Source organism: Rhinopithecus roxellana, chromosome 13 (genome assembly GCF_007565055.1).
Source record: "Rhinopithecus roxellana isolate Shanxi Qingling chromosome 13, ASM756505v1, whole genome shotgun sequence".
NCBI lineage: Eukaryota > Metazoa > Chordata > Mammalia > Primates > Cercopithecidae > Rhinopithecus > Rhinopithecus roxellana.
This window is the reverse complement of record NC_044561.1, coordinates 127,647,147-127,667,163: the sequence shown is the minus strand read 5'-3', so window position 1 is coordinate 127,667,163 and position 20,017 is coordinate 127,647,147. Positions and strand designations below refer to the sequence as shown.

Genomic DNA, 20,017 nt, shown 5'->3' with positions numbered 1-20,017 from the left:
GAAAAATAATGAACATTTCTTATCTCGCAGTTTCTGAGGTCAGCAATCCTACAGCAGTTTGGATGGATGGTTCTGGCTCAGGGCCTCTTGTGAATAGTCAAGATGCAGTCAAGATGTTGTTTTGGGCTGGAGGCACCTAAAGGCTTGACTGGAGTTGGACAACACGCTTCTAAGCAGGCTCACACACGTGGCTGTTGGCTGGAGGCCTCCGTTCCTCACCATGCAGACCTTCCCATAGGGCGGCTTGAGTTCTCATGTCACAGCAGCTGGGTTCCTAGGAGGAACAGCAAGGAGGAAACTCCAGTGTCTTTTATGATTTGTCTTGGATGTCACCCAGTATTGCCCCCACAACCTTCTATTCCTTAGAAACAAGGAATAGCCTGCACTCAAGGGGAAGGGAAATAACCTCTGCCTTTTGGAGACAGGAGTGCCAGAGAATTTGTGGACATATTTTTAAACCACCTCCATCTGTTTCGTTCAATGATTTCTAGCATCTAAATATGCTTGGCTCATATAGTAGGTGCTTTCACGGAAGTGGTTCCTGTTTATAGGTCTTAAACCTTATGCAATTGGGGGCTTCCTGAAAGAAAAAGAACACAAAATTAGCTAGGAAAGTTAATGTTTATTTAGAATAAAAGAAGAAAGTACAACAAATTGTAAAAACTTTTAAGCTGAAAAATATCACTAATATCATAAAATCCCCCCAAAATAGCATCTTATAAAAATTAACAAACTGCTTGCTTCTTTTTTAAAACACAGTCTTGCTCTGTCGCCCAGGCTGGAGTGCAGTGTTGTGATCTCGGCTCAGTGTAACCTCTGCCTCCCGGGTTCAAGCAATTGTCCTGCCTCAGCCTCCCGAGTAGCTGGGACTACAGGGGCCCACTATGATACTTTTGTCCTATATGTTTTAGCTACAAACTCTTTAATTATCTTTTAACAATATTGGGTTATTATTTTACAGAGAGAGACTATGAGAAAGAGGATTTAGTCTTTCCTCCATCATGACTGATCAGAATTCTTTTTTTTTTTTTTGAGATGGAGTCTGGCTCTGTCACCCAGGCTGGAGTGCAGTGGCGCGATCCCTGCTCACTGCAAGCTCCGCCTCCCGGATTCACGCCATTCTCCTGCCTCAGCCTTCTGAGTAGCTGGGACCATAGGTGCCCGCCACCACGTCCGGCTAATTTTTTTTTTTTTTTGTATTTATTAGAGACGGGGTTTCACCATGTTAGCTAGGATGGTCTTGATCTCCTGACCTCATGATCCACCCGCCTTGGCCTCCCAAAGTGCTGGAATTACAGGTGTGAGCCTCCGCGCCTGGCCCCAGAATTTTTAATATAATTTAATTTAATTTTACAGACAGGGTCTCACTCTGTTGCCCAGGCTGGAATGCCATGGAGTGATCATACGCTAACTGCATTGTCACACTCCTGGGTTCAGGTGACTGTCGTGCCTCAGCCTCTAGAGTAGCTGGGACCACAAGTATTAGCCACCACGCTTGACTAATTCAATTTTTTTTCTTTTCTTTTTTTGTAGAGACGAGGTCTTGCTATACTGCACATGCTGGTCCTGAACGCCTGGCCTCAAGTGACCCTCCCAAAGTGTTGGGATTGCAGGTGTGAGCCACTGTGCCTGGCATGATGGATCAAAATTTGTGTGTGTGTTTGTGTGTGTTTTAATTATTAGTGTCAGTTTTGAAAAGTTTTTTTTTTTTTTTTTTTTTTTTTTTTTTTTTTTTTTTGAGACGGAGTCTCGCTCTGTCGCCCAGGCTGGAGTGCAGTGGCCGGATCTCAGCTCACTGCAACCTCCGCCTCCCGGGTTCACGCCATTCTCCCGCCTCAGCCTCCTGAGTAGCTGGGACCACAGGCGCCTGCCACCTCGCCCGGCTAATTTTTTGCATTTTTAGTAGAGACGGGGTTTCGCCGTGTTAGCCAGGATGGTCTCGATCTCCTGACCTAGTGATCCGCCCGTCTCGGCCTCCCAAAGTGCTGGGATTACAGGCTTGAGCCACCGCGCCCGGCCTTGAAAAGTTTCTTTTGGCCACTTATTACTGGTCAGGTATTGTAAAATTTTAGCATTATTGTGTTAAATTTGAGAAAACATATATCCATTTCTTTCTTACATGACCTCCAAGATTTCAGGGCATTTCAAGTTTTCTTGGGCAGCAATTAATCTTCAATGCTCTTTGAAGGATGACACTCATTAACCAGTCTTGTCCCCATCCTCTTTGTAAAGATGGAGCATGTGTTTTATGTTATCTTGTCCATGCCAATACATCATGTCAACAAGAACTTTGCTTCATTTTTCTGGATGATTCTATCATGTACTCCTCTTTAATAATAGGATGATTAGATAACCCAATCGCTTATTCGTTACGTTTATTCAAAATTCTATCTTGTTCTTAATGGTGTGACCTGTGTTCTGTTTCAACAGAGATCTCACTGAGAGTTAAAGGGCAGGGTGCATCCAACATCATGCTGCGGCACAGTGGCTCACGCCTGTAATCCCAGCACTTTGGGAAGCTGAGGCAGACAGCTCAACCGAGGTCAGAAGTTGGAGACCAGCCTGGCCAACATGGTGAAACCCCATCTCTACTAAAAATACAAAAATTAGCCGGATATGGTGGCGCCCACCTATAACCCCAGCTATTTGAGAGACCGAGGCTAAGAGTTGCTTAAACCCGGGAGAAGGAGGTTGCAGTGAACTGAGATCATACCATTGCACTCCAGCATGGGGGACAAAGTGAGACTCTCTCAAAAAAAAAAAACAAAAAAAAAAACAACTCATGAGAGGCCACTGGATTTGTTGGAAATGCACTAACTGTGACCATGCTGTGTGTTCTCACACACATGCTTGCTGTTTGTGGAACTGCAACACTGAAAGGTAAATTTCAGTGTCTGCATATACTGTTTTACTGGAACACAGCTATGCTCATTCTATGTGGATGCTTTTGTATGACAATGTCTGAGTTCAGTAATTGCATCAGAGGCTACATGGCCTATAAAACCTAAAGAGGCTGGGCGCGGTGGCTCAAGCCTGTAATCCCAGCACTTTGGGAGGCTGAGACGGGCGGATCATGAGGTCAGGAGATCGAGACCATCCTGGCTAACACGGTGAAACCCCGTCTCTACTAAAAAAAAATACAAAAAACTAGCTGGGCGAGGTAGCGGGCGCCTGTAGTCCCAGCTACTTGGGAGGCTGAGGCAGGAGAATGGCGTAAACCCGGGAAACGGAGCTTGCTGTGAGCTGAGATCCGGCCACTGCACTCCAGCCTGGATGACAGAGCGAGAGACTGTCTCAAAAAAAAAAAAAAAAAAAAAAACCTAAAGAATTTGCTATTTGGCTGTTTATAAAAAATTTGCTGACCAACTACCCTCCTATGGCAATAAGTAAAAGACATACTCACCCCCTCAGCCTCACTGAAGCAATGAGCATTTTTCAGTCCTGAGTACATACCGACCTGTAGACTGCTTCAAGACTCACCTCCCTGCTAGTCCTTCTGCCTGGAACATTCTTTTCTTTCCTAGCGATTTTTCCATCTGATCCCATTCATTCTTCAGACAATATCACCTAATAAGAAAAGACTTCTCTGAACACCTATCTAAAACAGGTCCTCCCTGTTATTCTTTTTTTTTTTTGAGACAGAATCTGTTGCCCAGGTTGGAGTGCAGTGGTGCAATCTTGGCTCACTGCAAGCTCCACCTCCCAGGTTCCAGTGATTCTCCTGCCTCAGCCTCCCGAGTAGCTGGGATTACAGGTACTCGCTGCTATGCCCGGATAATTTTTGTATTTTTAGTAGAGATGGGGTTTCACCATGTTGGCCAGGCTGGTTTCAAACTCCTGACCTCCAGTGATCTGCTGGACTTGGCCTGCCAAAGTGCTGGGATTACAGGCGTGAGCCACTGCGCCCCACCCTTCCTGTTACTCTTCACCATAGTTTCCTGTTCTTTTCCATGATGGTCCTGCCCACGGTTTGTAATGATTGATTGGTTTTCTTGTTTAAAGTTGTTGCCCTCTTTACTCGGTAAACTCCCTGTCAATAGAAACTACGCATGTCTTATCACGATAGGTAAAAAACATGTACTCCAAAGTCAGATGGCCCGGATTTGAATCCTGACTCTGTTACTTATAAGTCATGGAAGCTTGGGTAAGTCACTTCACCTCTCAGCTTCTCAGTTTTCTCATCTGTAAAATGGGCGCGATCATAGTAATATTGCATTAAGTTCTGAAGGTTAAATGAGTTGATGCAGATAAACTCTTAAGAACAATGCCTGACTCATCATAAGCACTTGAGAAGAGTTATTAATACTCAAAACTGTATTTTCAAGGTCCAGCATAAAAGAGCTGAATGAGTATCCCTTTAACAAGTGAAACATTTTTTTTTTTTCTGAATGAAGCATTTGTGGAATGAAGGCTTTATCTAGATGAAAAAATAAGTAGCTCATACCTCTCTTGCTCTTTAATCATATGCTGCTGTAGTGAAACATTATGGGCGTCTAATTTCATTTAGCACATGAAAGGCAATGATTCACCTTGATTTACAAAACAAAGTCGAATCAGTAATGCAAGAGCTTGAATTATTTTTTAAAATTAATCCCCCCCCGCCGCCCCCACGACTCCCCCAGGATCTGTATTAGTATGCCGTGGCCAGAGTAAAACCTATAAATATTATGAGGCCTACATTACTCAGCTGTTGCCACAATAATGCAAAAAATCACTCCAAGACTCAGTGGCTTAAAATGGTAATTATTTATTCTCCCATAAACATTTGCAAGTTAGCTGGGGTTTAGATGACCTGGGGTGGTCTGGGCTGGGCTTCAAGTTATGGGCTGCCTCCAAGTTTGCTCCAGGTGTCTTCCATCTTTGTTGGATGCAGGCATGTGTGTGCATCTCAAGGCAATGTTGGAAGTGCAGGAGAGCCAGTCCTACTGTGTAAATCCACAGTGGCCTTGCTGGCATCATACTTGCTAACACTTACTGACCAATAGTCACATGGCCAAGTCCAACATCCGTAAGTCAGGGAAGGGTATTCCTTCCAAGTGGTGAGGAGTAAAAATTTGCTGAACACAAATCCGAACCATCCCAAGGCCTGTACCCAAATAAAAACGAAAACAAAACTCAACTGAAATGTAAAAGCATGTCTTTTAAAGGGACAAAAAAAATCTGTATGTTGAAACTTAAAGTAACTTTCCTGAATTTTCTTTGTTGCGTCATTTGGCCAGCAAGGCAGGAGCACGGTGTTCTCTCTGCTTTTCTGGTCCTCCAAGCCTGTGCTTCGTCCGCATAATGGGCCAGTCAGAGCTGTTTATGTTTCTGTCCTAGCACCCCCCACTCAGCAGATATTTGATAAAGTTGGTAGAAGACAATTGTTGAATTCTATAAATATATGGCAATTGCATCAATGCATGCTATATTTGTTTTACAGAAATTTAAGGTCACTGTAGGTATTGCGTGTTTCTACATCAAAGCTTCAAAAATAGTTCCAGGGTGTGGAGGTGCACACAGCTTCTACTAGCAATGCCCACGCTCTGGGGCACTCCTGGCAAGTCACTGCCTCTGGGTTTTTTGTTTGCTTCTCTGTCTCCCTTGCAATGTAAATGAAATCACTTTCTCAGCCTGATCATTGCTCGAGGGAAATGCATGCCTGGAAAATAATCAACAGAGAGGAGAATGTAGACAAGTAAATAAACAGTTTAATGAATATAAAATAAAATGTGAATTAAAGCTGGCTTTCAGAACCTACCATTATCCTTTCATCCACTGTTTATTCAATAATTACACAGTCAATTACAACTTGCATAAAGGATTTTATATACCTATTAGTCTATAAATATCTACAGTATATGCGTATTTATAGATAAAGAGGGAGGAGAGGATCGTGACTGAGGAAAAGTGTTCTGACAGAAATAACTGCAAATACTGCAAGGTTGAGCTTCTACCAATGCTAGTTTTTCCTGACCCAGGAGAACTCACATAGTGTTATGAATTTCAATAATCACAACATTTTTTTTTATCGAGAACCTAACAGGAGCCACACATTGGATTAAGCGAGAAATATCTCTATACCTATACCCATATTATTTCTAACCCATGTGACAGCCACCATATATCCCATTTTACAGAGGAGAACACTGAGACTCAGGAAGCAGTTTGAACCTGTGTTTGATCTCTAATATGTTTCATGAGAGAATAGGGTTGTGATGAAGTCTGGGCTACCCACCTGTGTACAGAGAGGGCCGATGGAGGACAAACAATGCAGGATATTGATATCCACGTGGCTGTCGCATTTTTTTGGTGCCAGGATTAATGTAACAGAACACTCAGCACGGGAAGCCACCCCGGGGCTGCTCCTGCGTATATTTTGTTACATATTCCCTTCTGTTTCCCTTCAGTCATTTAACACAGAGCTTCTTTCCCTGGAGGACGAGAATAGGTGTGGTGAGTATGTCTCCTGGATTAGCAGGTGCCTCTGGTTTGAAAACGTTTGTTCTCAGAACCATCGGTGAAACCCAGAGATGAAATCTTACAAGCTGATGATAAAGCTTCAAGTAGCCACCACCATGGGAAGGACTTAATTATGTGATTTTTAAAGCAGTGTCTGTAGATTACACAGATATGGTGTCTCCTTTCTGTCTGGCGCATGCCTTACATGGCACCTTTATTGAATCATGACTGTTAGCTTTCCTTGGCTGTGTATTGGGGCCCTGAAAGCTTCTATTCAGGTTTAGCTATTATCCACGCAAAGATCGGTATTGCTCTCGTTTGTATTTTAGCCTGGAGATTTGTGAAGGAAAGAAAAAACAGGTAACTGTGTAATGACAAAGGAGCAATTTGATTTGAAAAGTCTCAGAAAACAGTTTTTTTTTTTTTTTTTTTTTTTTTTTTTTTTTTTTTTTTTTTAGCTTCTAGGGCATTTCTGCTTTTCTGAAAACAAAATATGTTTAGGAGAATCTTTGTTTTTACAGATCCAAAATAAAGCAAGAGAGTTTCTGCCTTTCCAGTTAAAGAGCAATCTTTAAAAGGCATCCAAGAAAAGTTGGCTCTGTTTTCTGAATTGCTAGTTGGGAGAACAAAAGAAGCAAGGGAAAGTTTGACTTGACTTCCTCTACAATTTGTTTATATCATCGGAGCAGAAAGAATCTCAGGGCTCAGCTCTCCACTTCCTGAATGAAGAGAGAGAAAGAAAAAAATGCCCGTGTGTCCAATTCATTGAGATATGCAAAGTGATCAGCAAAAATCCTGATCGACTGGAGCCCAAATGGCAAAGGAAGGATATTCCCCAATTCAGCTGCTATCTGGCAAGAGAGCTGCAAAGTCCTGATGGCGAGTGTCACCAAATACCTCCTTCTCTCCTCTCCAGCCACAGAAAGGACACGCAGTGAGGGTGCAGCCTCTCCTGGCCTGTTGCTATGGAGTCAGGCTAATCCAAGACAATGTTTCAGTCGGTCCAATCCAAAGACAGCAGTGGTAGCAATGGAATAGCATTGAAATTATAAATATTTACTTGAAAATAATGCTCAAGCCAGACTTAACTGAAATGATAAGGGTCTGTTTACTTCTCTTGCTAGTAGCCAGCTGAAACAACCAAACCAGTTAAGCAACATTTTTTTTTTTTTTTTTTTTGGTCAGGTATGTACTGACTCACTGGCAGCAACCTTCTGGGATTTTAGGAGATAGGTTTCTCTCTCTCTCTCTCTCTCTCTCTCTGATTCTGGGCAGAATGCTTATTTTTGTTTTGTTTGTTTTAAGGAAAACAAAAACAGAACTTGAGGCCGGCTGAGGTTATTAGATTATTGATGATCACTGTTAGTTTCCTGCTGCTTGTATTTGTTGGGGTTGGTAAGGGAGATTAGGACAAGAATTTAGATGAAAAACACCCAGGCCTCTCTCTTCTTCATGAAATACCCTCTGTGAGGTTTTCCAGCTTGCCTTCCCATAACTTGATTCTGCTGAGGTCTGCCATAGCTCACCTATTAAAGAGAACATTGAAATTGGTGGGTGAAAAGGGTTAAAAACACAGCTTAGCAGGGAATCTATTCGGGTTTAGCACTCTTACTGGAGGCTGTGGTTTCGTTGGCCTTGGAATACCAGAAGGAATTGCAAAACATGTAGATAGAACGAAGAGATAGAGTGCACATAGAGTGGGGACAGAATAGAATGATAAAGAGAACCAGGCTAAGGGTGGCTACTTCCCTCTGAAGGATGGGTCATTCTTGCTAAAGTGGGTTTCTTGGTGAATTACAGTGGCAGCTCAGAGCTGGGGTAAGAGGAGAAAAATGACATCCAATAAGGCTGCAGGCAGTTTGAAAGATGAATAATAATATAACCTGCAGTGATTTCAAACTTCACGCTTTCTTATTGAAAGTTTTTCTTCCAGTTTGGAAGGCAAGTTTCTCTTGTCTAATCCCTGCTTCCTGCCAGGCTGCGCTGTTGGTGTTTTCAAAAAGAAACCTGGGCCATGATTTGAATGCTTCAAACACTCAGTGCTCAATTAGCCCTCTTTTGAATCCTCTCTGACGGTTGGTTAAATATGGGTCGAAAGTGCTTTTTAAAAGTGGAACTGATCTTGGAGTGAGGTAACTTAATCTTCTGAGTGTTAAGACGCTGAAAAATAATGTTTTAACAGAACAATTACTAGAAGACATGGAAATTGCATTATCCTAGGCTCGTCCGTCCAATTCTATTTTATAGACATGAACATTTCAAAGTACAAAGGGCTATTCCATAAAGAGGACACTTGGCTATTCTTTATAAAGGTTCCCCTTGTACTTTCATAGAATGTTTATGTTTATAAGGTTAATAAGTATGCTTTTTTTTTTTTATCACTGTATATTTTAAATGGCCCAACGACTGCTCCCACGTTGATTTGAGAATCATTGAAACTGCCTGAATGGAGCAGGGATATCCTTTGTTTCCCATTGATTTGGAAACAAAAGACTCAGGGGGAAAAAAAAGTTTAGTTTGCTTCTGAATGCCATATGCAGATGAACGTTCTGCTGATAAAGTACACCAAGGATCTGAAAACTTTTTCAACTCTTAGAACAGAAAGGTTACTCTTGCAGTCAAACTGCATGTTTGAACCTGTCTTCCACTTTTCATTTCTCCCATTGTGCCCTGGGCTACCATGGGGTTACTTATGTCACACACCCAAGTCTTCAGAAAAAATAAACAGCAATCAACAGAAGAGAATCACCATCAATCGAAGCAAAAGTTGTCTGCTGTTTCTTACTTGGGAAATACCCCATGGACATCATCAGTAAATAAGGTCTGCTACTTTTCCCCTCATCATTTTTCCCAATTTCTCTATATCCAAGATTCTCATCCTTGGCGCTAATGATATTTTGGATTAGAGCACTCTTTATTTGTTGGCAGCTGTCCCGGATAGTGTAGGGTGCTCACCAGTATCTGGTGACAGTAGCTGTTCCCTCTACAGTCATGAAAATAAAAAATGTGAAAATTGAGAGCTGGGCACAGTGGGTTCATCTGTAGCCCCAGCTATTCAGATGGCTGAGGCAGGAGGTTCCTTTAAGCCCAGGAGCTCTAGTTAAGCCTGGGTAATGTAGGAAGACATTGCCTCTAAAATATATACACACACACACACACACACACACACACCCCTAAAATAAATGTTATATATTATATAATGTATAAATTTATATACAAATATAATTATATAGAATATAGCATATGATATAGATCATATATAATCACATATACTATATGTCATACAATAATATATAATGTATACTATTATAGTAGTATATACACTTTTATATTATACACTATATGATATATATGATCTATTATGTATATATGATACAGCATATTACATACTATTATATATCTTATATAACATGTAGAATAGACACTATATAATTTTATATATGATATAGTATACATATTATATATAAGTATGCAGCCTAAGCAATATGGCAAAACCCTGTCTCTACAAAAAAATTAGCTGGGAGTGGTGGTGTGTGCCTGTGGTCTCAGCTACTCAGGAGGCTGAGGCAGGAGGATGACCTGAACCTGGGGAGGTCGAGGCTGCAGTGAGCTATGACTGCACTTCAGCCTGGGCAACAGAGTGATACCTTGTCCCCCCCCCAAAAAAGTATATATATATATATATGTAAAGTGTCAACGTTGCCAGTGTCTCCAAGAAGGGGAGGTGGGGGGATCACTTCTGGTTGGGAAATACTACTTTAGAACCACTTGCCCACAGACTCCCGCTTGAGAAAAGAAGAGGTTAGTTTAATGCTCAGCCAGTTGTAATGAAAACAACTGGTTACAAAATAGTACCTTTAGTCAGAATTCATAGAGTTAGAACTGAAAATAGACAAAAGGAAAGGGAAAGAATGCATCAAGGGACTCCGAGATCACTGAATAGCCAGCTCTTGATTTTCAGGTGAAGGCCTCCGTGGGAAGGCATCCCAAGCCACACAGTTGGGAAGCTGAGCGCACTGAACCAAGGGTTGGGCTTTTGTATTTGTTTTTGAAATAGTGTGTGGTTTTACTCACCTACCACAGTGCTCCTCCTACTGGTGGGCACCTTAGAGCAGGCTGAAAACAACGTGTCTCACTGTCCTTTTGTGCTTGTCTCAGAGTATTTTTCCTCATGACCTTGAAGTAACATTTACTTACTTAATTTGCAATGAATGAAAACAGGCATGTACTGCAATCGTTTAAAAAGTATATTTTATGAGGTTTTGTTAGGATAATAGATTAAAAAATTATTGTAGTGACTGTAAATAAATATGGCTATAAGAGTTAAATTCTTTTTGGCATATAAGATACATCTTTGCTCCTTTAGTAGGTATAGTTTACATGAACTGTTTTATTATATATCTAAAAAAGAGAAGCAATGCCCAGAACCACATAATCCAAGTCCTACAATCATAAAGGTAATAATAGTAATGAGTGTTTCATGTTTACTTTTTAAAAAATAAGTTTTGAATTATGAGCTGTCCTGAGCAATAGCACAAGTGGACAGAATAGCATCACAAACAGTCCTGAGCTCAGCACTCTGCTTGACTGGTTTTAAGCTCTCCTGTTTCAGGGTCTTTTCAGCTCCTTCTAGCCAGGAACCGTTTTTCCTTTGCAGGGCTCACACCTTCCTTCCTTCCTTCATGCAAGCCTCTGCTGAGATGGTATCTCTTCAGACGGGTCTCCTGACTGTTCTATTTGTAGTGAACGCAACTCCAAAATGTATTCTGTATAATAAACAAAAAGCACCCTCCATCTCCCCTGCTCACTCTTCATAGCAATTATTATATATTTGTTTGACTTATTTATTGTCTAGCTTATCCAACTAGAATCCAGGCTGTGACTCACTGAGGGCTTTGTTTTATCAACCAATACCCAGAAAGATGCCTGTTATACTGTAGGCATTGAGTAGATATCTATTGAATAGAAGTATTATCGCCTGGGCAAACTTTGTAGGCAAGAGCAGGCTAGAAACAGTTTGGTGTAGGTTGATGAATTCTTACGCTCTGGCAAATGACCTTTGTCTTTTTAGGTATAATAATATTATGTTTAATGTTTAAATGGCTTAACACGACAATTTATATTTCCAAGAGTTAATCATTTATCCATCTTAAATAACAGGTCTTGTTTTCAGTAGAGAAAAGTTTAAGAAAAATAAAAAATGGCCTTTCAGCCTACTGATCAGAGAAGGCCTAGCGACACTTAAACAAATAAACAAATAATAAAAACACGAGTTTAGGCTGCGGCTGCTCATGCCTGTAATCCCAGCACTTTGGGAGGCTGAGGCAGGCAGATCACCAGCCTGGCCAACCATGGTGAAACCTTGTCTCTATTAAAAATACAAAAATTTGCCAGACGTGGTGGCACATGCCTGTAATCCTAGCTACTTGGGAGGCTGAGGCAGGAGAATTGATTGAATCTGGGAGGCGGAGGTTGCAGTGAGCCAAGATTGGGTCACTGCACTCCAGCCTGGGTGATAGAGTGAGTGAGACACTGTCTCAAAAAAAAAAAAAAAAAAAGTTTAGAGTTAGAAACTTAAAATTTTATAGAAAGGTACAGAATAAAAAGTGGAAGATGTTCCCCTATGTACTTTTCTAGTTCCTTTCGTAAAAATAAAACCCCTGAAACTAATTTCTCATGGGTTGTTCTAGAAAAATTTTTCTATGCCTATAGGCATAAATTTATCAACAAAATACACATTCTCTTAAATTGCTTTAAAGATACACACACATGCACATCCTAGAAGTTTCTGTAAAAACCCTTGCACCATTTATCCTTATTTATTTGCACAACCATGTCATGAACATTGCCTCCACCTGTCTGCCTGCCTGTCCCCTATTCCCTCCCTAGTGCCTGGCACACAGCAAGTAATGACCTATTCATTGAGTGAATAACTAAACTAGTACATCCTCATTTAACAGAAGGCACTGTGCTTTTATCAATGCACCCTGACAAACAGAATTCTTACACCACTAGTTAAGTTCTTCGAGATTCATATTCAATGAATATTGATAGTTTTTTTGTTTAAATTGATTTTGTTCTAGGTGCTTTCACATGAATGGGATCCTCAGGCTAATCTCCTGAAGTGGTTATTTTAATTCCTGTTCTTCAGATGAGAAAATGAGACTCACAGAGTTAAAGCCAAATTATATAATAAGAGTTCAGTATTAGGGAAAGGTTCTAGGCCTCTGTGCCCCACTTTTATTTCTAAGTCTCTTCCTTTCCACTAGTTTCAAAAGTAAGAATGCTATGAATGTTTAAGCTTAGCTCTGAATACCAAATATTTCTGTACAGTCTGTCATGCCACAAAGGTTCATTTCAAATCTCTCTAATTAGCCCAGCAGATAAAGCAGGAGCTGAAGACTCCAAATAAACCACTAACAAACAAAAAACACCTCTAACACAAAAGAAATCTCTTGATGGTGTAAAAACTAAGCAATGTGGCTTCTGAACAGCTCAGAATCAAAACACAGGAAGTAAGCTGTTAATGGCACAATGAAATGAATAAAAGCTATTTTGGGGGTGAACCAGAATTTGCTCTCTGCTATTTACTGGTCCGTTTTCAAAGTGGGGAGACGGGCCTTGGGGTCAAGAGCTTCCCCAGTGGCCCTGTTTCCAAGAAGAAATAGCCAATACACAACTCTGTAAAAAAATTTAAAAACATATGGAATTGCACACTTGAAATGGATGAATATTATGATAAGTAAATCATGTCTCAATCAAGCTGTTAAAAAGAAAGAAAGAAGAAAGAAAAAGCAAGCAAGCAAGCGAGCCAAATTTAACGCGGTTTTTTACTTTGCCAGCAGTCAGCCGGTACAGATTTTGGTCGTGGTGCGCGTGTGTGTGTGTGTGTGTGTGTGTGTGTGTGTGTGTTTTAAAAATGTGGTCTGTGATCCAGAGCATACCAGGATGTGGGAGACTCACAGGTTACTGTTTAATATTATATAGAAAACATGTGTGCAGAGTCAAGGAGGGGAAAACAGTTCTCTAATTAAAAGACTGTAGCACTAAGGCCTCCTGAGAAGTAAAAATACATGAAAAAGGTGAAACTTTTGTTCTGTGGGTGTTGCCACAACATCACCTACTAGGGTGAAACTGCAGTGCGTACCACTTGCCTCCCACTTGTAGCTGGCCCGTTGATTCCGTTGACTCGGAATAAGCAGCCTTGTTCCATCTGCTGGAGTCAGAGGTTTATGGAGGCAGAAAGTGAGTGGAATTATTTCCAAAAAAAATAATCACAGGAGCAGGGAGAGGGAGGGAGGAAGAGAGAGAGAGAAAGAGAGAGAGAGAGAGAGAGAGAGACACTGAGAGAGAGAGAGAAAGGAGAAATGAATTTTTGGAATAGAATGAGGTTGGCTGTATATGCATTAAAACATTTAAATGAACACTGCAAAAGCTATAAACTGATAATTGCTTAAGAAGAGCTGTCTGTTGGGATTGGACCAGAAAAAAAACCTCAAAAGGGAAGGGATGGGCAGGAGGGAACTTGCTACTGAGAGGAGTAGGGTTTGCAGGTCTGCAGTTATACCTGTTGCTGTGGTTTGATGCTCTTGTGACTGTGAGGCAAGAAAAAGTAGGTGGGACGTGAGGCTCTCTGCCAGCCAAGGGGCTAGGGGAGACGCCACACACACTCTGCATCAGTGTCTCACCGTGGGAAGGAGGATAAGGACAAACACGCACCCCCTCCATGCCAAACAACGAAACAAAACCTTCTTATTCAATCTAAAAGGAAAACAAAAACAAAAACAAAAACAAAAACACAGGTTTATTTCACACCCTCCCCCCACTTTTCTTTTTTTTGTGTAAGTGACAGGGTTTCATTCCTGCCCAGGTTAGAGTGCAGTGGTGCAATCCTAGCTCACTGCAGCCTCAACTTCCTGTGCTCAACCAATTTTCCCACTTTAGTCTCCCAAATAACTGGAACTACAGGCATGGACCAGCATGGCCGGCTAATTTTTAAAATTTTTTGTAGAGACAGAGTTTCACTAAGTTGCCCAGGCTGGTCTCAAACTCCTGGCCTCAAAGGCTCCTCCCACAGCGATGGGATTACTGGCATGAGCCACAGCGCCCAGCCAACTGAGGCAATTTTTTTTTTTTTGAGACTGGGTCTTGCTCTGTCATCTAGGCAGGAGTGCAGTGGTGCCATCTCAGTTCACTGCAACCTCTGCTCCTCGGTTCAAGTGATTCTCCTGTCTCAGCCTCCCTCCCAAGTAACTGGGATTACAGGCACACACCACCATGCCCGGCTAATTTTGGTATTTTTAGTAGAGACGGGGTTTCACCATGTTAGCCAGGATGGTCTCGATCTCCTGACCTCGTGATCCACCCACCTCAGCCTCCCAAAGTGCTGGGATCACAGGGTGAACCACTGCATCCGGTCTCAACTGAGGTAATTTTTTGAGAAATTCTGGGCAAATGCCCTCACTTACCTCTGATCATAGGTTTAAAAACGCCAATAAAACTTGTTTATTGCTTAAGACTAGGGCAGTAGTTACCCTTAACTACTGTAGTGGGGAAGTGACAGAAGGGTGTGCAGAGGAACTTTCGATGGGTCCCTTTGGGAAAACCCATCAAGCTGGACACTCCTGATTTTTCCACTACTCTGTATCTAGGTAATACTTTTTTCTTTTACGAGTTTTACAAATATTGTTTATTTTAATGAAGCTGGTGTAGTCAATGTCCATTTAAAACCCGGTATCTCAGGCCAAAAAGTACAAATAAAAAAGAGCAGCATTCTGTTGTATTCATTTCTGCATGTATATCTTTATTGCTAATGAAAATTCGAACTTTTCTGGGATCTTTTGACAAGATTAAGAAAAAAAAAATCTGATGCTCCTTTTCTTTTGGTCCAGACCCTCAAATTTTAAAAATAGCTTCAAGTTGTTAAGGAGAAGTCATTTTTCCACAGCTCAGTTCTCTAAAAAAACTTCCATCTTCCACCAAAAGTCATAGTCCAGGAGTGAAACAATCACATGGTTGAACATCAGGGTCAACTGGAAAGTCATTATGAACACTTGCATTGGTCGATCTTGTCATCTGAAAATGTACAGTCCCGAAAAAGGTGGCCTCTCTGTGCACACGTAATTTTTATAAAAGGAGAGGGCAATATGAAGAGGACTGAGCCTTGATCACCAGAAATCAGCATAATGAAAACAAACTAATGAATAATGAGAACTAGAATTCAAATTACCAGATGTTTTAAAGAGATAGCGTGCCTGTTTTCAATTCCGTTTGAAATACCACGTTACAAACGAACTATTTTAAAAATAAAAAAGGATTGAAGGAAAAGGAAAAAAAAAAAAAAGAATGTCTAAACTGTTGAATGACCCCCGGTTTGTTCCTGATAAACTTCAATCACATCTTCTTCCTCCATTCCAAGTTCTTCTGGAGTATGATTATCAGCAATTCTCTGACCTTCAAAGAGAAACCTGAGGGAATTCACTGGAACGCCCTGTCTCTGACAGTACGATTCCTTGAGTTTCTTGAGAGGTGTTGTCATTTTCACTTTGAAGTGAATCTCACTGCTATCCTGTCCAATAACCCTGAGTTTAATATCTTCATTTTTTATCTTATCCCCCAAATCCTCAGTTGAAGGTTTTGCCTCCTGGTCAGACATGGTGATGGGGCATTCACCTGCAGGTCTCCGAACAGCAGCGGTCTCGGGGTAGGCAGAACCCCGTTCTAGCGTTTACAATGCCATCTCCCTTCGTCACAGCACGACACCTCGGCCGCAGTCACTTCCGCTACGCTTCACGTCACTACTGTTACGCCTCGCATCACTTCGCTCGTCACTTCCGGTGCAGCTGCGTCACTTCCGCTAGGCACAGCAAGGAAGCAGGGAGAAGAGCTAACGTTTTTATTTAAAGGACGGGTATGTATTCCCTGTTCCTGCTTCCTCATCAATTTCAAACTTAACAGGACCCAAAGAGAACTTGGGTTCTCTGTTCTCAGGGGCCGCCAGCCATCTTTTCCCAGCCTAACTCCAACAATTTCAGCATGTCCCTGTTTCTTCTTTCTCTAATCTCCTCACCCAGTTTGGATAGCCTGTTGTCTCTCCCTCTAGAGCAGGTCTGAAATCAACCGGCTTTACCCCATCTTCATCGAGCTGGCCAAGTCCATGTGGTATTTTGGCTGGATGACTGTCGGGGACTCCCAGTTGGTTTACCCACTGCTTCAGTTGTCTCCCACTCCAGCGAATCCATTCTCCATTTCCGTTTTATTTTATTATTTTATTTTATTCTATTTCGTTAATGTTTTTTGAGACGGAGTCTCGCTCTGTCACCCAGGCTGGAGTGCAGTGGCACGATCTCGATTCGCCACAAGCTCCGCCTGCTGGGTTCAAGCAATTCTCCTGCCTCAGCCTCCGGAGTAGCTGGGATTACAGGCATGTGCCATGATGCCCGGCTTTTTGTATTTTTTTAGTAGAGACGGAGTTTCACCGTGTTGGCCAGGCTGGTCTCAAACTCCTGACCTCAAGTGATCTACCCGCCTCAGCCTCCCAAAGTGCTGGGATTACAGCCATGAGCCACCGCGCCTGGCCCCCATTTCCATTTTATAAGAATGGAAATCAGATGACGACATTCTCCTTCTGTAAAGCCTCCTCATGGCTTCCCTTCACATTGAAAGAACCACCCAGGCTGGGGAGAAGCCTTCTGGTGTCACACAAGAAAAGCCATGGCCACCTCCCCTCATCCCTTCCCTCCTCCCTCTTGGTCATTCTGTTCTGATCTCCTTCTGTCCCTCCAACATACGTAGCGCATTCCTTCCTCGGCGACTTTGCCTTGCTGTCCTCTGTCCTGGGTCTAGGCCGTAATGTCTCCTCACCACAAAGGCTGCCCCTGGTCACCTGTGTGGTTGCCATTTACTGTCACATCACCTTCAGAACCCCTGTCACTGCTGGACATGTGATCTTACCTCTTTGTTTTGTTGTTTATTGGATGTTTCCCTCATTAGGATATAAGTGCCCAGAGGGGCAAGAATTGTGTCTACCTTACACTACCCTATACTACTTTGTATGTATAAAAACAATTTGAAATGTCGCATGCCTAAAACCCGATTCCTGAACTTCCCATTCCCACCATCACCGCCTTCCTCCTGTCCTGATCCTCTCCTGGTCTTCCCCTCTCAGCGCGCTGCGACTCTATTCCTTCAGTGGCTCAGACCCCAGATATTGGAGGCGTCCGGGGCGCCCCTTTTCCCCTCACCTTCCACACTCATCCTGTTTGCACCTTCAGTTGCCTTTACCTTCGGAGAGCCTGAGACCACCACTGTGTCCTGCTTCCGCCCTGGTCTGGGCAGCCACAGGGGTCCCTGGAGCTTCCTGCAGTCACTGCACTTACTGTCTCTACATGCCCCTGTGCCCTCCTTCCATCTAGTCTCCGGAGTGAGGTTATTTGAAAATCATTTCCAATGTCACATCTGTTTCCAGAGCTATCCAAAGACGGCTAGCTCAGAGTGAAATCTAAAGCCGTTTAGTCACGTCGGCCCAAATGCCCCTCTCTGACCAGCTCGCCCACCCACCATTCTTTTCCTTGCTTACTGCACTCTAGGAACGCTATCTAAGGGCACGCCCCCGAGGCCCTGTGAGCATGCTGCTCTCTTTCTGGAAGGACTTCCCCCATATGCTGCATTGAGTGCTCCCTCCCTCCCTTGTGGAGGTCTCTGCTCAGTGAGGTCCTCTCCAGCGTCTCCCTTTAAAATTGCCCTGGTGGGACACGAGCTGTGGCTCCTGCCTGCAATCCCAGGGCTTTAGGCGGCTGAGGTGGAAGGATCACTTGAGGATCAGGTGATCTTGAAGGAGTTCAAGACCAGCCTGGGCAACATGGTGAAACCCTGTCTCCACAAAAAAAAAACACAACACTTAGCCAGGCATGGTGGTGTGGACCTGTGGTCCCAGCTACTCTGGTGGCCGAGGTGGGAGGATTGCTTGAACCCAGGAGTTGGAGGCTGCAGTGAGTTGTAGTGTCACTGCATTCCAGCCTAGGTGACAGACTAAGACCCTGTTTTTTTGTTTTGTTTTTAAATGCCCCCTTATACACATGTTCCTCCCTATCTGTCTCCGTATTTTTTCTCCAGAGCATTTCTGACTCCTCAGACATGTGTCGTTTTTATTTGTTGATGCTCTTCTCCCACTACAATGTAAGTTCTATGTGGGTGTGGATTTCTGTCTCTATCACTGTGGTATCCTCATTGTTCAAATCGGTGCCCAGCAGGTATTAAACATGCATAGATATTTGCTAATTGAATGAACTAGTGATGATGTTCACTGTTGAACAGTATACAGTACAAATCTAAGTCCTCATCCAGTGAATGAATTAATGATAATTAAATTTACCAAACTTCAAACTCACTCAATCAACAAAGATATATAGAGTTTCTGTTGTAAGTCTGGAACTGATCTACCCTGATCTATAGTGTTGAATGAAATAGACGAGATCTCTGACCACCTGAAACGAGCAGTCTACTTGGGGAAAATCCACTGATCAAATAATCATAGAAATGTTTCATCACAAACTTGGTACTGCTGGCAAGGAAAAGTCAAGAACTCTTGGAGTGTAGTTCCATTTGAAAACTAGGAGAGCTGCCGGGCGCGGTGGCTCAAGCCTGTAATCCCAGCACTTTGGGAGGCCGAGACGGGCGGATCACGAGGTCAGGAGATCGAGACCATCCTGGCTAACACTGTGAAACCCCGTCTCTACTAAAAAATACAAAAACTAGCCAGGCGAGGTGGCGGGCGCCTGTAGTCCCGGCTACTCGGGAGGCTGAGGCAGGAGAATGGCGTAAACCCGGGAGGCGGAGCTTGCAGTGAGCTGAGATCTGGCCATTGCACTCCAGTTCGGGCGACAGAGCGAGACTCTGCCTCAAAAAAAAAAAAAAAAAAAAAAAGAAAACTAGGAGAGCTCTGAGGAGGTGACGTCTGAGCTGAGATGAGAAGGTTGAGATGGTGCAGGGAAGAGGTACAGGGGTGGAGACTGGGGAGAAAATTTCAGGCAGAAGAAACTTCAGAGGCAAAGTCCCCAGTCCTTGGGTATGGGTTAATCATTTACATCTTACTGCTTCCAATATTCTAGTTTCTGATGATTACTATGATTTAGTTTCCTTTTTTAGTTACCAGTAGAATATTGGTGATAGTTTTCATTATTTCCCTTCATATTGGAGGGAGATGCCTCCAAACTCAGGATTCTAATTAAATTTTGGAGACCACAGTGTTTGTGCAGCGTGTGGTTGGATTTTTACATCATCCTTGTTTGTTTTCTTCTCTTTCCAGTCCTTCGACACTGGCTAGTCATTAAAATTTAGAGCTCACCCTGGGTTAAGTGGACAATTTCCTGGAAAACAGCTGGTTGAGCTCCCCCCGCCCCTCCCCCAGTTCATTGCTGAAATAAACATCCCCTTTGGAGAAAAGCTTCCCTTTAGTGCCTTCCTGCTTAGCATCTTTCTGCAATCTATATTCCTGTTTTGCATGACTTCTCAGAACAAATCTAGAATGATAAGTAAAATAACTGCCAAGGTTTATTAAGCATGTCATTTCTTCACA

The 20,017-nt window shown here is 42.6% G+C and overlaps 1 protein-coding gene and 1 long non-coding RNA gene across 3 annotated transcripts in view; one reads left to right on the top strand and one right to left on the bottom strand.

Annotated features, from left to right (window-relative positions):
* LOC115892892 overlaps positions 1-20,017 on the top strand; it is a 50,725-nt gene that overhangs the window by 9,066 nt on the left and 21,642 nt on the right. Inside the window, exon 2 of the long non-coding RNA XR_004052809.1 lies at positions 16,196-16,351. This is a non-coding gene — a long non-coding RNA (uncharacterized LOC115892892). The remainder of the gene's footprint in view (positions 1-16,195; positions 16,352-20,017) is intronic.
* On the bottom strand, positions 15,791-16,096 carry LOC115892891 (small ubiquitin-related modifier 5). 2 transcript variants are annotated; one of them, XM_030915514.1, is made up of 2 exons: positions 15,931-16,096; positions 15,791-15,861 (listed from the first exon to the last, which is right to left on the bottom strand). In XM_030915514.1, exons 1-2 carry the CDS (start codon positions 16,094-16,096, stop codon positions 15,791-15,793), a joined length of 237 nt encoding a protein of 78 aa, XP_030771374.1. The 2 variants fall into 2 exon arrangements, with proteins under 2 accessions (XP_030771374.1, XP_030771373.1); XM_030915513.1 differs by having other exon boundaries at positions 15,791-16,096.

What these genes read in the sequence shown, in the direction of transcription:
- LOC115892891 (XM_030915513.1), bottom strand. Translation starts at nt 16,096, where the DNA reads ATGTCTGACCAGGAGGCAAAACCTTCAACTGAGGATTTGGGGGATAAG.